General features: G+C 41.6%; 1 protein-coding gene across 6 annotated transcripts in view; it reads right to left on the bottom strand.

Annotated features, from left to right (window-relative positions):
• Positions 1-223: 223 nt before the first annotated feature.
• The window catches only part of LOC110374646 (ecdysone-induced protein 74EF), a 188,987-nt gene continuing 172,066 nt past the window's right edge, over positions 224-17,144 (bottom strand). For all 6 annotated transcript variants that reach the window (XM_021332458.3, XM_021332461.3, XM_021332459.3 and 3 more), the window contains one exon: positions 224-3,999. In XM_021332458.3, coding sequence (XP_021188133.3) covers positions 3,464-3,999 — 536 coding nt within the window. In that variant the 3' untranslated portion in view covers positions 224-3,463. The remainder of the gene's footprint in view (positions 4,000-17,144) is intronic.

The following is a 17,144-nucleotide window of genomic DNA, read 5'->3' as shown; positions in this document are numbered from 1 at the left end:
TCCACAGAGTTGGGCGTATTAGCTGAATAACTCCCTACTAAATTTAAAAAAAAACTTCCATCATGAAAAAAACTCTGACAACTTTTAGTTACTATGATATTTTCCTAGTAAGATTGTCAAGTCTTCTAGCTACAATTTCGTAGCACAATGCTAGCACTACAGAGTGCGTGTAAAAGAGTTCAACGCGCGGGGTACTGCAGCAGTGGATATAATAACAAACAAGTTTGGATTTTATTGTGGATATTTTATTAACATTATCATCATGCATCAAATTTATGTGCTAATTCATTTACACTTATAACTAACTATACATAGAAAAATAACTTAACTAGGGGGCAGAAAATACAGTATTTTGTAAAATTAAACAACTAAAATTACAATTAAAATATCGGACTTTAACTGCATACAACTAAAAGCAAGTATAACGCAACATCACTGTATCGCACGCAACTCTCAGAATAATTACTTCAATTTGTTAGAACTGATCAAAGCGAAACGAAAGCGCCATCTATGAGCGAGTAGCAGTAACTAAAGTGTAACTCTTACAACTCGTTGTCGACACAGACGTAACACACCACTCATCCGGAATGAATTACGTATTCGAATATTGGACATTAATATCGACGAACAGTACATTGAAATAGGAATTAACGATAAAACACGAACGTGTAAGACTGCTGGCCGCCTGCCGCCCTCCCCTGCCTATCACCGAATTCACTAACCTTCTCATTGCTTCCGCGCAAAATATTCTCATATTTCACCTATCTACCGACGCCAATAACTAGCCGTTGATGGGTCGTGAGGGTGTGCGTTTGGATTACATTAAATATTTACAATAATTTAGACGTGCAGAACATCCGCGGCCGCGATATATAGACCACTACACGACGACGCCTCGTGCCAATGCGGCGTCCGTTATTATCATTTTAAATCAAATTATGATACTAAGACTAGGCTCAATTTAAAATAATTTCATTAATAATAATTTTTTTTCGAGGTGCCTTTAAAATTTACATTGAAAATTTAAGTACATTAGTAATTAGAAACTTTGATTTTTTATTCAACAACATCAATTCGACTATAATTATTTAAACTCTCCGAGCATTATTTTAAATGCTTGCTCAAACATTTTGCCTACTAACCGGTAACTAGTATCTCACATCGTCGATTAGGACACACACTAGCCGAATTATAAATTCTGAGAGCGTTCACCTTCCACCCCATGGTCCATTCATTACCTACTAATCTATTCATAAAGATATTTTACAATAAAATTTGTAACCTACAGAACGAAATTTCCTAAAAAGGAAAATAATGCGTTTGTCATCGCCCGTGACGTCCCTGGGCGTCGACCGCGTGACAGACAAAATAAATAAATTAAACCCTATAGTTATATTTACAAAAGCATAAGAAGTAGTGCCGAACAGAAAATTACTGAGAATTCCATCTAGCTATATAAAAATACGATTAAAATTCCACAATTTTGTTTTTTAAATATATTAATTTGAATCACATGAAACGGCCACTGGTTTTGTTCGAAGAAGTTTGGATACTGAGATCTTTCACCTATATAAAAGTCACTTAACGCACTGGTCTATTTAATATATAGTTAACACCTGTATATCGGTTGGACTGGTCTACCTATTATTGTATCGTGTGCGAGTCTGACCCGAGCGCGCTCGCGGCGGTCCCTCTGCATAGCACCCATTGTACCTCCTCCCTACTCCTAAGGCTCGTGTGACCCTCACAGTGCGAGGCCCCCCCCACCCGCGCCCGTCACCAGCACTCGCGCCCTGCCCCACGCTACTCCCTTACAAAAATATAGTGCCTCTGTGACCGGCGCGGCCGGGGACAACGCGGCCTCTACAATTATTATACTTGACACGAAGCCATCTAACAATTCCTCCTCTTACATACATTTACTATTACATATTAACAAACTTTATTGTATACATAGAAGGATCTTTTGTCTTTGCATTGAATGAAATATCAATTATTTATCTGTGTATATGTCGAAGTGAACTAGGCTACACCTAAATCGATCTTTCTTTTACAACTATCTAGTTAAAAGTATTATGATTCATTAACATTGGACCACAAATCGTAATTAATTATTAATAATATTTATTCAGGTAACAAAAAATGGAGGTCGCGCGCTGTTCAACTTAACAAATGATATCCAAGCGGCCTGATATGCGACACAAGTGTGCGCGCACGCACACATGCGCACGGTCATGTTGTGATATGTTCGAGTGGCGGTGAGGTGCGCGCGACCCCCTCGCAACATGCTTAATATAAATTTTAAATAAACGAAATAAACTAGAACATGTCCACTTAAACAGCTCACTTATAGTAAACATATATTTATAATTAACACAATTAACGCACAAAAATCATCCCTTAACTATTCATTATGTCAGTGTTCCTGTCGGACAGTTGGCAGTAGGTTTATCAGTACTTGCGTAGTATTACGTCAAAACATTTGTTTTAAATGAATGTTTGCAATTTAATATCATTTCCTAATTCGGTATCGAAATGTAAAACAATAGAGATAGACTATGCGATGCGAGAGCGGCGCCCGAGCGTCGAGCTGCGCGCGCGCCGCTCGGGGGACGCTCTCGGGAAACAGATTACAGCTAGGTATAGACAATCACTAAATGTTCATATAATATACATAGTAATATATAACTCAACAGCAGTGAGGTTGCTCCGTTTGTAACAAGGTGTAAATATGAGATGGCCATACAAAGCACCAAGAAGTGAATATATTTCATCTGAGGATATTACTATAAGATATTTTCGTTATATAAACATTTTTACGTAAATATTTCTTTATAATAAACTCTTATTTAGACTATATATATATATCTTATTGCGTATTGTAAAGTGTGTCGAACAATGTAAATTGTATATTCATATGAATCATTTGTTAGTTTTGCTTAGGTTGAGGTAGGAAGTTCTGATTTCGTACAGTCGACCGAGGAAATGTATAATCGACATTAAACATGCAATATATAGAAATTTCATTTACAAACATTTAAAAATTCGTTTCAACATTATACAAAAATCACTCCGTCCCCATATAACATCTAGCAAATTTAGTGTTCCTCTTCTGAATACCCTAAAAATAGGTACCTATATAAACATTTGAGCAATCAATTTCGTCTCTCCTATTTTTGTATAAATATTAAATTCAATGATAAGTTAATATTAGTTCGATTTGAGAGTAATATTTATATTAATAACATTATATAGAAGCGATCTGAAAAACGTAATGCATGATGATTTGAAAAATAGACGAATTGTAACTATTAGTGAAAAAACTAGTAATGTAAGAGCGAAATGAATACGCGTCCTCTACACACCGCGTCACGACTGAGAGTGTCCTGCGGCACATCGCACGTCACACGTCATCCACGTCACACGTCGTCCACGTCTGGGCGTCGAGGGAGATTCCAGCGGCCTACGCCAGCGAGCAGTCGATCTCGACGATGTCCTTGGGCACGTCGACGAACTGGTAGACGAGGCGCTGGCCGTCCACCTTGGCGAGGATGCCGCGCTGGTAGTAGTAGCGCAGCGCGCGCCCCATCGTCTCGTAGTTCATGTCGGGCTTGTTCTTGTGCAGCCCCCACAGGCGCGACACCGCCTTCGAGTCCACCAGCTTGAACACGCCCTTCTCGCGGTTGGTCCACTTGATGAAGCGCGGGCAGTACTCGCGGTCCTGCAGCAGCTTCAGCAGGAACTCCCACAGGTAGGTGGTGGAGCCCTCGCGGCTCTTGCGCTTCACGCCGGGCGTGGGCGGGCCCTCGGCGCGCGGCCTCTTCTTGGGCTTGAGCTTGTTGTGGTGGTGATGCCGCTGGTAGTCGCCGAAGTCGAACACGGAGTAGGGCAGCTCGTCGTGCGGCAGCGGCGGCGGCGCGGGCGCGGCGAAGTGGTGCGCGCCGCCGCCGCCGCCGCCGTACCCGTAGCCGTACGCCTCGCGCTCGTGCCCGCCTCCCACTGGAAACAAACAGAACAACTACGTTAAATACGAGTTATAAACAAAGATATTGATTGGGGCATAAACTAGTCATCATCAGGAAAGCAGGTACCTCATCCTTATTCCGAACTTCTTACATCGCCTACAGATTGTGCTCGTATTTAAATCTCATGTAAAAATAATGTACCTGTTAGTGCTAGACAAGTAAATATTGAATGAATATAATGTTGATGCAACATTTGGTGCCAACTAATCCGACTAAACAATAGTGGGACTAGAGGGCGACGCAACTCTCATGCGATTAGGGCACTCTGTTGTCTAAACTAACTCCCGTGTTTTGATAACATTAATTTATATTCATAGGAATATTTCAACTTAAAGGAACGTCCTGTTTCCCTGTTGTACATGTTAGTTAAGTACCAATAAGCAAATTGTGGTCGTACATCATTACTGGGAATAAATGGCCACAATTTCATGATTATGAAAGTGTGGTCGAATAAAATAAATTCATTTAATAAATGAACATGCAGTAATAAATTGCCTATAAGCAATAAAATCTAATAGGTAGTCATAACGTCGATACAGTATCAATAGAGTGAAGCAGTAGTGCAGTACTGGATGATAATGCGTCGCCGACAGTGAAAGGATGCGGATGACGTTTATTTGTGTGTCCTTATCAAATTCAATATTTTTATACATTACGATGATTTATAGTGTTGTTTTGTCCCCTTTTTATAATGTGCCTACTAAACGATAGTGCTATTTTATTCGCTCATCGCTTCAAATGGTTCCTCGCGAAAATGAATTACAAGTTTGAGATCGACTTCTTAGAAGAAGTATGAGTATTTCCCGAAGTTGTACGGTTCGTGGGTAGTTCGGTGGGTCGTGGAACAATGTGAGCGTTGGTACGATAACACTGATAGTGTCGCGATTGCGTCAAAGCGCCGGAGCCGTGCCTTGACCCGAATGCCTGCGACCGGCGCACTCGCCGACACGTTTTCCTCCTCGGAAAATAAGCTTCTGCGTAATGTTCTAGAGGATAGTAAGATTCAAACATACTTCTAGAATATTAACGCAGTATATCCAAAATAAGACAGTTTTAGGGTTCTGAACTCAATTGATTTTTAAACCTCAAAAACTATTTTGCAGTTTACTCAGACACACAGAAATAACATCAAAGTCAATGTTTCTTAGGAAACAAAACAACAGTATATTTTTCAGTTGACCGCGTGAGTTCGATCTAAAAACTTCAAGCCGAGCAATAAATTTCATCTGGCGAGCTCTACGCGCTCAATAAAACAGTTGTTTGCTTGTGTGATTACCCCAATTCGCGGGAAATGATTTAGTTAACACTTCCTAACATTTAGGATTATCGTCTGTCTGTGCGTCTGTGTAATGGTATAATTACTTTATTTTCATGTCTATGGCTGCCATTTATAACATTCTTCGTCGCCAAACTGGTATATTTCATTTTTTTGTAATACTTTTTATAAATGACTTGTGCCTATGACAGATTTACTTCAGTAAATTATAATAAATATTTTTATTATTCCTTCTCTTGAATTAAACAGGAATGTGGAGTAACACCGAATTATTGGCTAGTTTAACAAGCAAGGAAGTGAAGATCACCTAGTTTCTCTCGGATTTTATGGTGTTATTTATTATGTGGAAGCATTCCCGTGTTCGCGTAATAAGGTTGCGTAAATTATGTCTTCCAGGAGTTTTGCATAAAGCTGGGTTTTTCGTGTCGGATGACTGGTTTAGCCAGAAACCACACCAGGATTAGAACATATGGTGCGTACGTGACATAACACTGGGTTATGATAACCGACCACAGAACTGTTGCAATGATTCAATCGTTGTTATTCCATCAATAAATAGAAAATTACCAACATATTAAATTGATAATTTATAGGGAAAGACCCTGTTCGGTTTCTCGCTTTCAGCACAAACGCTTCAGTGAGGAAATTTTTCATAATTGAATCTGTTGATCTCCCATAGGGAGTGTAGAATTACGTTGGTAATGTCACCAGGGACAGGCGGAAGTACGGTTTAAATGTTAATTTATTTTTATGAGGAAGTACCATTAGGTAAATGAAGATAGGGAATTTTGCGGTTTTGACGTAATCAATTTCCAAAAAATTCAATTAATGTCATAATGAACTAGTGGTTTTCCTTTTAGGAGTACAATGCTAACTGCAGAGCGGAATCCTCATAGATAGGTATTATGATATTATAATTTTAAGTTGGAAATGTATAAGTTGTAAGTTAGTTAGCATAGTGGTTCCTCGCGTCGGATCGAGTATAACATAACGCATGTATTTTTAAACGTCGCCGGTGTGGAGTGGTAGTGCGTTGGCGCTATTCGCCATTTTCTAATATTATCTAACTGGTATATATTTTCGCGCGGCTTATCTGCGCGGTCATTGACCCAGCGCACTGACACGTGTGGACACATTCCTACGCACTTGTATTACTTCCTGGAAAATCAAGAAATAAGCAAATACTTTTGAATCGAAAACACGTGTTTATGATATGATACAGCTATAGCAAACATGAAAGGCCTGTGAAGAGGTTGCTAAATAAGGTGCGCGTGCGACCGTCTAAGGTCGGCTAACGTAACGCCCACGCATTGTTGTGTTCCTAATGGACGCGCCAATACACAGGTTTTGTTACACTGATCTAAATAAATGTTTATGCTATAGCCAGAACATAGAACAGAAAATTATATAAAAGAAAAAGGTTCCGGTTACAACCAGAATTTTCAGGTTTTTGTTTTCCGGCTTAAACTTATCACTGATAAGAGATAAGTGACCGCAGAATTTACTTTTGTTTTTTTTTAAAGGAGTTGGTTGTCTATAATTCATACGGGAAATGCTGGAAATTGAGAATGATGTAAAGAGCTTGATTAGTTATCAGGTTGACATTGATAGATGTCGCTGTTGCACTCAACACTTTTCACGTTCTTTGTTTGCTTACACACGCCAACACAGATAAATGATTATAATCATTAATTTGAATGAATCAATAGAATCAGAATCAATGAATTAAGATTAGATAGCAAACTGGATACAAGTTTTCGTATTTATCAAATTGAACATTCGCACAATGTATATTTGTTAGTAGAGTGAACGTTTACAACGGTACATTCTAACGCGGGAGGTACATATGTAGTTACCTGTTATTTATAATTTAACGTTCCACGAACACGTCTCTCATAAAAATCCCTGGCGAGCATGGGAAGCTAACAAGACGCCGCGTAAAAAACCCGCATTTTATGCGGCGGCGACTCTATTTATAGCGCCTGCGCTGGACGCATCCTACTGGCTGCGCTGCAAGATCAAGGTTACGGCGGCGAGTACGCCTGCTGCAGTCTTAGAATGTCATCTTCACTTTGCTAGTTAGCAGTCGCGGAGCGAACACTAAATGTATCGAGCGCCGAAGTGCCGCGAAGTGTGCCTTACGCTCAGCGGACTGGGTGCTTTTTGCCGCAGCGTATTGACGAAGACTGATTGTTTTGCTCCCGGATGCGAGTATGCGAACGTTTAGCTTGATGTGGGGTGTGGCGGGCGGGGAGGGGGAGGAGGGGAACCGGTTGCGGGCGCGCATCCCGCGGTCGCGATAAATGGGTTACCCCACAAACCTCTTGCGATACAAACACGCAACGCTCGGCCGCGCGCCCTCCTGCTCTCACTTATTATGATCATTGCAGAGTTTTTACCAAGCCAGGGGAAGTGGAAAGCGATGGTTAGGGCTAATTAGTGCGCAATTTGCTGCAAAAACTTCGTAACTGACGCAAATGTGCATCTAAGCTGGATGCAAAGTGGCTTCTCCTTTGTGGTTTGAGTGGTTATTAGCTGCTTGTCATGAATCCTGCTACATTTAAGTATTTCAACATGTATACAGTTTAAATAACTTCTCACTATTCTGTGTGTAGTCTCTTTGTGTAATGTTTAGGAAGTGACAGAGCTTACAGCGGTGTTACAGTATTACAGCGCGCTGACGTCAAGCGCTTCATAACTAACACCTATGACGATTTATCAGTTTGCAAATTTGCTATTTTTGCTCGCGATAAAAAGAATTATGAGCAGATAAGATAGCGGGGTGAGAACATTTCCTCCAAGCAACCGCGCTGTAAACGTGGCCACAAAATGTGAAAAATAATGCTTTATCTTTTGTTTTTCAGGCGGAAGCGATAAGGTAATCAGCGCCTGGCTGTGATGAGACTGCAGCGTCGCGTGTGCATGGCATTTGAGTTTCAGACTCATATCCTCCCATAGTGTGTGTGACAATAGCATCTAGTTTTCCTGTGCGACCGGAAAGCGTGCGTGCGTCTAAGATTGCGAGGTGGCGGCGCGGGCGCAGCGTCGGATGCGGCGGCACAGGCAATGACCAGGAAATGACGCCGCCGGCTGACCTTCAGCCGCACGCACACCAGCGCGCACCCCCGCCCCCGCCGCCCCCCGCGCCCTCCCTGCTCCTCCCGCGCGGCTACTACGGGATTTCGCGTTGACGCGCCGCGTATGCACATCTGCACGGAGCGCAACTTGTGCAGCAACAGCGGAGCATCACTTTCATCCCGGACAATACTTCACGTGTATTTTATCTGTTGTTTTTCGCGACCGGCGTCATTATTGGTCATTGGCGTCATGTTGCGATTGATGAGGGCAAAGTGGAGAGGTGCTTCGACGATAACTCAGTTTTTGTGCATTCATTATCAAGGTGACATTCCGATTGTACTGCCACTGCGCATCGTCGTTGATAGTGCGTTCAGTTATGTAAGTTATTAAGAATAAAAAACATTTCTCACCCGGTACCTACTAAAACTGATATCAAGGGAATAGGTTAAGATTACAATGTTGTAAACAGATGTATTTATACACATGAATCCTGTGGAGTCGGAGCTCGTGCATGACTACAATCTGGAGCTTCGCGCTTGAGATATTTAAAGCGCGAATGCAAAGATGGCGCGTTCTATTTTCCTGCGCGCGGTGAACTAGCGCTGCGTTAAGTAAGGTCAGCGCTGCGCTCGGCAACACTGCACCTTACGTAACGGCCCGCGATAACACGCGCACAGAGGGCGCCACTACGGCGTGTCGAGGTCACACCCACCAGATCCTGGGGACCTCCAGGATCAGAGGACGCAGGACCTCACTCCAAGCATCAAAAGCTGTCTGAGTTTCAGTGCATTCAAAGTTGCTGGGCGCACCCCGATTTCTTAAGGATTATTCGCTGTACCAACATATGAAAGTTTCTGAGCGCCCTAGAAAGTAGAGCAGAGAGATATTTTAGATTTATGGCTGAAATTTTAGTGGCCCACACTGATAGTACATATTTATGAAGATGAACAATTTTACGACGTTACAAAATATCTAGTGTAATACCGGGCTCGAGATTCTGTGCATAATATTAAGCAGCATGACTAACATTTGCATCATGCCGAGATAATCGTTCGTAACTTTTATCTAAAGTCGTATGCGCTGGTGTCATCGACCAGTCTCGATATTTTCTTTAAGTGCATTTCAAGGAGACGTTATCCTTCAAGTGTAGTATGTAAGAATAGTTAATTTTCCGGCACATATCGTAACCGTGGTATTAATGATTTGCATGTGTAAGTCGTTCACACCGCGAGGGACGGTCGCCGTGTCACTTCACTTTGGAACTGGCGACCGGTTTTCGTGTAGACCACTTTCCTTGCATAATCAATGTAATTGTTGCAATCTGTGATATCACCCACCATCGATTATGTAGGTAGATAACGAGTCTTTAAAACCTGTGTAACCTCTTTTAATTATAGCCTCAAATATTATTTCTGTAGAACTGGTAATAATCTGAGCAATTCTTTGTAATGCGTAGAAGCTCGTTATATCTATAGGCAACCTGTCTTCTTTTTGTTTTATTCAAATATCATCAAGTTAATAATTTAATTGCCTGGTTAATTGAAAAGCGCACAGCCGCGAGCGTCTCGATTTCATCATGCATAATTAAACAGTTGATAGAATCCCTATAACTTAATCATGTTCAGCTTTTATTGGCTTTATTTAGTGAGCTGCGACCGGATGCTATGGAGTTATTGTTTATTTGTACATACTTAATTATACTTATAAATAGATAAAAGTTAATGATCAGCATCGCCAAAGTGATAAAAATCGACTTTAAAGTTTTTATTGAAGCCGTTTGCGCGAATACGACGGGATGATCTTGTAACCCATTTTTTTCTTCGGTTGGTCAGTAAATCTTGTCATTATAAAATATTTTTATATAGTAAATCGTGTGATGTAGACTCAGCCTAGTATCGATGGTATTTAAGGTTATGTGTGCGGTTGTGAAACAGCCTTCGTCTGCGCCTGCGCTGGGCAAACACCGAGCCTGTTTAACCAACTGTACTGAAATGACGACATTACACACTGTCTTCAATATTAATGGCTGTTTATTCCAAGTTATTGGTGTGTCGAATAGGTTAATAGTAGGTTCAAAGTCACACTCTATTCTGAGAAAACAATAATTGTTGATAAAGCGAGAAAATTCGTAATTATAAGATACTTTTCAATGTTCGTAGGTTTGGAGATGGAAGTCACAGATATATAGCATTGAAAAAAACTCCTGTGTATAAAAATACACAAGTATAAAAGTGCCAAAAGGCGGAAGAGTGAACAATTTGTAGTGTAAAATAAACACGGAACATACGCACTTGATTTCGCGCGAAATTGTTGCGAAATAACATCTGTACAAACGTACCTATGGCGGCCATGTTATATGGAAAAGATTCTATTGTACATAACATATTCAGACTGATTCATTCTAATACCATATTTATGTATTAGGTAACTGAACTAGTTGTCATTGTTCAGTACTATAGTCATGAAGAAATTAAAAGTATAAATTGTAATCAAAACTTTTATAGTGATTATGACATTGCATTAAATGTAGAAAAACCAACGCCTATTAACAAGATAATTAGTGGATTTTTTACATACTAATTTTGTAGAAAATGACCTGCAATTTTTATTTATTCGCCATTTATCAGTTTCAGGAATTTGAAAATAGGTACTCTAGCTGGTAAATGTGGCGAATTGATTGTCATTTGTTTCTTGTCGTCTTTTTAAGTGTAAATGATGAATAGAATGAAGATTTTTCAATTTCAATTTTCTCTAATAATTAGTAAAAGAGTGTTATTTCTATCTAAATGTTAGGAGTATTTTTGTTTTATTATAAAGCATAAAACATTTCCGTGTTTGCTCACTATTTGGGAGTAGTGGATGGTTGGTTACGCGCCAGTTATCGTTCATTATCTAAATGGGAAGTTCCTACTTATCTAAGTGACATTTTTGTCTCCTACGCGCGTCGACCGCCACGCCATATTATGCACTCCAAATGTATTTTTTAAACTTACAGAAAAAAACAACGTAGTTCATGCCTTTCTAATCTATCCCTCATAATGAAAGATAAACTTTATCACTATGAAATAGTAGTAAAGTACCTAATCATTGCAAATATTCGTACGGCAGATAATTGCATTATTAAATAGATACGGTGATAAGCCGTAGATAAATCTAATACAAGTATCTACTAGTTATTTATCGAATTCGGCGGATCAGGACGCGAGATAACATCTACGAGACTAGATAGACTGGTCAGCTTCGACGTTCCATTTCGCGCTTACATAACAATGTATAATCTGGTGAAGTTTATCACTGCGGAACGTGAGCTGTGACTCGGTGACATTATTTTTCTGAGCAGTGACATTACATTACCAGGAATAGCGAGGTGTAATGAAATCGTAAGTTGAGAGGTGATAGTGTTATCGTGTTTAAGTTTATTTTTTGTGAGCAGAGCGGGCGGATGCCGTTATCAGTGCACAAAGCGACGGTTCAACTATCTGTTTATTTAGAGCGGCTAACACGAATGCACTCGATATTGTGTAAGGTCAGTTGACGCGACTGCTGCCGTCTCCAACAGGCGCCCGTTTGTTGTGTTTTGATGATTTTCTATATATTTCCTCAAGGATCGTGATAGTGAATTCTTGTGATAGATTTGAAAGTGAAGATAGTCTGTCTGGGTTATTAATGAGTCCCCTTGAGAGCGCGGCGTCCCTTCCAATGACAAGCAACAAGTGTTGTAGATACTGCTAGCTATAATAGTATCGATTTGAGGACGTACTTTTGACATTAGCGTTGTTTCCCGCGCTACGCACTGCCGGGGACAGTAGGGAGCTGTGTGGTACTCTGCTCATCTTGTTTGTCGCGCTATCGATCGCTATTATTGCGGGTTCGACCTCAACCTATAGTTTGGGACACGGCGAAGGTGATCCGGCGCAGAGTTCGTGCACCCCGCTTACGTAAACATATGCAACTGTGAAAACATTTTTATTTTCATATTGATATAATGTAAGGGCGCGTTCCGCCTCGCGGCTCAGCTCTGACGCATTCGATGATCATTGTTTTTCAGATGGAGCGCAGCCAAACAATGTTTTAACTTGACACTTCTCAATCTTTACAGGATTACAGGGCTCTTCATGATTTGTTACGAATGTTTATATTTTTTATAAGTTTCTAGAGAGTAAGACTGCGTTTCATCTAAGTACATAGATACGCATATTGTATGTTATCGTGCAAGTTATATAAATTACTTAATACTAAATTTAAACGAACACAAGATATGTAACAATCACGATGCATGTAATGAAATCATGCAGCTACGTTTTTAGCGATTGTCTTAAAAACTTTGCAAATAGGTACTGATAAGCAGCTTATGGATTTAGAAAAAACTGGTTTTTAATAGCGCACACACACGTACAGGAAAGAGCTTATAAGATTTAGATAGCTGCGCTCAAATTGGACAATTACATTTTCAAATTGGATTTTTCTTTTGTTAAGTGACATTACCCTTCCTTTGTTGTATTTTTTGCCGTTCATCTCAATCAAACCTTTTTGCGTACGCTGACGTCGCCGCGTCGCGCCGCTCCAAAATAAAAGGCGAGCGAATCATTTTCCTGTTCCTCATTTAAAAATTATATCCAAGTTCTAAATGCAAACGAATGAATATCGTTAAACCAGCAAAAGTTAGCTGTGCGGCGAGGAGGCGGGCGGGGGTGTGGGGCGGGGGCGATAGACTCGGGAGCGGCGCGGGGCGCGGGGGGGCGTAGCTGCAACTGTTTGCGCGCGGCGCAGCGTGGTCAATGACACGGCGACATTGCATCAACGCGCGAAGGTCACCCCTCCCCGCGCGCCGCCCGCCGCCGCCCGCGCCCTCTAACGCGTCTCGCAAATTCCTGCACTTCCTTGCAACAGGACGCCATATTGGATCAATCATTCTAGTTGCAAGTCCTGCAAGTTTGCTACTCTTTGTGTTTATTGTAGGTGCGAGTACCTTCGTGTGCTCGTAGCGAGCGGATTCACTTATTATCTGATAAAGCTATCAAGTCAAGACGGAAAAGTATAATTTATTAATTTGCTATTTTATCTAGAAAGGAAAGGAAAACCACATACCTACGTAATTTATGTCTTTCCATTAGTCAAAATTATACTTTCCTATAACTTGATATTAGGTACCTATACTAATTGTGGTACATAAAGATGTATATAAGTGGCTATATACATAGGTATATTCATAATTGTGTCCGTTTCCTTCCCGTGGCTGACTCACGTATGTACAACTGCACTAGTAGGTAAGTAAGTAAATATTATGTAAATACGCGTGTGTGAGTGGTACTACACACACACACGTACATATTTACTACAATACATAGTAAAGCACAGGTCAGCGCTGTCAGGGATTACGAACGTGCTCTGAAATATGATGGTTACAATGTCCACTGTGAAAAAATCTTTAATGCATTCACTTATCTACATTTATTTACTTGTTCAGAGACATTTAAAACTAGTTTCAGTTGTTAATTACTATTAAAACTATATTTTCTTGTTCCCTAATTAGTTAATGGATAACTATGTAAAGTTTTAGTTTGTTTATCAAGAAACAATAATATATTTCATTCCTTAATATTAGCCTATCAAAAGCTAACAATACATGGTTAAAGTCGTATCAAAATTGATTGAGTTTTAATACATTTCAACCCAAAGGTGGCAGTTGTGACCTTTTAGTAAACTTATACAAGTATTTGAGGGCTCGATAAAAAACGTCTATAATGTGGTCGTCTTATGACATTGTGGTTTTTGACCCTAGTCGCGTCACTTTGTTTTTGTACTTAAATGTCGAAAAAGTCATGCGGTTGAACCGATGGTAAATTACTGTGAAAAAGAACCTATAAGAAGTGTAAGAAACTACCTACAGAACTTATAAAACTAGGAATAGTGAGTTACAAAGTTTTGTAATCAAATCAAGGGAAAAAGTTCCATATATAAGTATGCTAAAATACTGAAAGTCTCAACTATCACAAAATCGTTCGGTTCTATTTGAACATAAATATATTTCCTTCAGTATTAGAAAGGAAGACCATTGCATCGGTAAGTAGGATGCACTCAGCGTATGCGCGCAAAAATAAATAATATTAATAACTAAAGATAAAGATAAATTAGTCTATGCTTCTATTAATTCATTACCCGTAAACAAAACTAGTAGCGCCCGCGCCGGTTGCGTGACGCGCGCGAATTTTCGCCTTCCGCTCATCTCTAATATCGATTTCCGGCTATGAGGTATATCCGGCAGCTGTTGTGGCCTGAATGCATATTGTAATGCACATGTATTGTTCCACTGGGTCATACACATTAACGTAGCGTGATGCTGCCAATAATACTGCAACTTATCGCAGGATTCCAATTACAAGTCTGATTTCGGCTCTTCAAGTTACCACGCAAATCTAACTAGAATCCGCTTAGAATACTTAATGCAGTATCAATGGGTAATTGTTTTTTTGTCTATAACATTAATTTTTGAGAAAACAATATGTCGATCGGTGTCTTCCGACTACGTAGCAAACGATTCTCCAAGGCGCGTGACGAATCAGCCTCAAACTTCTAAGGAATTGAACTGAAAATTGTCAACAAGCTGACGTTTTTTTGACGTAACAAACAGTTTGTTATGAAATATGGTATAATTATGTGCAATAAACAATTTGTCGTCAAGACGATGGCCATAAAAAGCGGGTTGAGGGGCGTACGCGGCGGTCAAGGCCCCGCTGATTTCCATCAAACGTGTTGCCCAACGCGACCCTGACTCGGGACCAATCAGGCCGGAACGACTTTTTTCACTTAATTTATCGATTTGTATTGTCGTCCAAGTCCGAAACTATTGTTACATGTAATTGGCCGCCAGGGACGTCACCCGACGTCAGGGTACCAGCAGAGCCCCGCTCAGCTACCACGTGCAGTAACATGCTCCATCACCCCCTTATCAGTGTCACGTGTATCAATTTCGTTCTCGTTTTAGCAACAGATAAAAGTCGATTGTTCACTCGCAGGCTATCGATCAGGAAGTACATTATGTAACGACGACGTGAACCTGGTGGCCTTTTGTCAACGACTCGTACCTCAGCTTGTATTATGAAGTAGAGTATTTCGAAAAGAGACCGGCGACTAATTTTAACTGTCCCATATTCCCACGGTGCGGCGATGTCAATGCTGGACGGCGCGCCGACGTTATAATCTGAAAGCCACGGTTTTGCAACTCTGGTATTCCGTGGAATCGTAGAATCCGTCGGCTTGGCACGGGGCATGTGGGGCGCGCGTAAACACATTGCGAAATGCTCGATATCGGCCAGGCGGAGGAGCGCTGCAACGGGGAGCGACGCATCTATTTATGCAGCGCTATGCGACCTAACACTGACCCGGTTAGGCTCGCGACGCATAAACACAAGGATAGCGAGTGCGAGCCACGAGCGCGGGACGCCACCGGACAGAGCCACCCGCCGCGCGATAATCGACCCGGTTATGGAGTTATGCTATTTAGAGTGGTGGCCTGACGGGGGCGGCCGTGGTCCGTGAAGGGCGAGCCTTTTGCCGCTCCGCCGGGGACGAGCGGATAATTTTAAACAGCCAGGAAACCATCGGAGCGAGTATGTAGGCCGCCTGGACACGGCGCCCCTTCTGTTTTTATACCTATCGTAAAAGAAGCGTGCGAAGTTTCCGGACAAGTGGAGCGCTGAGATTGTTTCGCGCAGAATTGGGTCGCGTCGGATTTGCCGAGTTCACCATTGGACGTGTGGCCGCTATTCCGCGTACCGAGTATTTCGGAAGCGGGAAGATGGCGGCGGTTGCGCCACTCGGCGCGCGAGATGCGTTGCGAAACGCGCAGGAAGCCGCGTGTGAAACGGAACGCGCGAAGGTGACGCACGGTCGCCGCAGCACCGCCGCTTGCTCGTGATTCAGTGCTTCCCAGCTCCCGATTACTTGTGGTCAGCTCGGAGCTCCCGGCAGGCTACAAGTGCTATGTCACGTAGGCACCATGACCTAACGGGAATTTGTTATGATTGTTATGGTAAATTCCGGGATGGTAAGTGGGTCCTTTCGCTTTCGGCGGCGCGTGCGGCGCGCTGCGCAACACTCAAGGTCGCGGGCCGTTCAACTCGGATGCGACCGCGCAGTTGCGACACCGAAATATGTAATTGTAGAGGAGTCGAGGCGCGCTTGGCAGCGGCGGCGGCGCAAGTGGGTCGCCAACGGTTGCGCAACCGTTTTTCGTACGACAGATGGCGTGTGTCGCGTCTTCCTTATACGGCGATCCGATTCAAAACAAAGAAACCACTTTTTAGAAGTAACTCATGTTTTGTTCTAGATTTAGAATAAGTCCAACCCGCAACCGCGCTGTAATTGTAGCCGTGATCGCATAACCGAGTTATTCGGTCCCGCTGCTTGGATTTATGCGATGACGTCACACCAGTCTCAACACTCAGCACTCACAGAATCGAGACTAATTGGAAACCAATAAGGGAAAGGATAATGATAGACTGGAAGTATCATTTGAGACTTAGATACCTACTAAACCCATATAATTAATCATTAAACTTTATCGCAGAATATGAGTTTAAATACCTAATGGGATAAGCCGATGCGTCGAATAAATAATATAAAAGCAACTGTTATCTGGAAGAGGGTAAACAGTTGTTATCAGTTTGGCGAGTGATTCAGAAAGAAAGATCGATTGGCGCGGCTCAGCGATGAGCACACAGCACTTCGCTTGTGTAGTGGCGAAATGTACTTGATACTTTGAA

This window comes from Helicoverpa armigera, chromosome 5 (genome assembly GCF_030705265.1).
Source record: "Helicoverpa armigera isolate CAAS_96S chromosome 5, ASM3070526v1, whole genome shotgun sequence".
NCBI classification, from domain to species: Eukaryota; Metazoa; Arthropoda; class Insecta; order Lepidoptera; family Noctuidae; genus Helicoverpa; species Helicoverpa armigera.
Note: the sequence above shows the minus strand (reverse complement) of the source record. Positions and strands in the feature narration are given on the sequence as shown.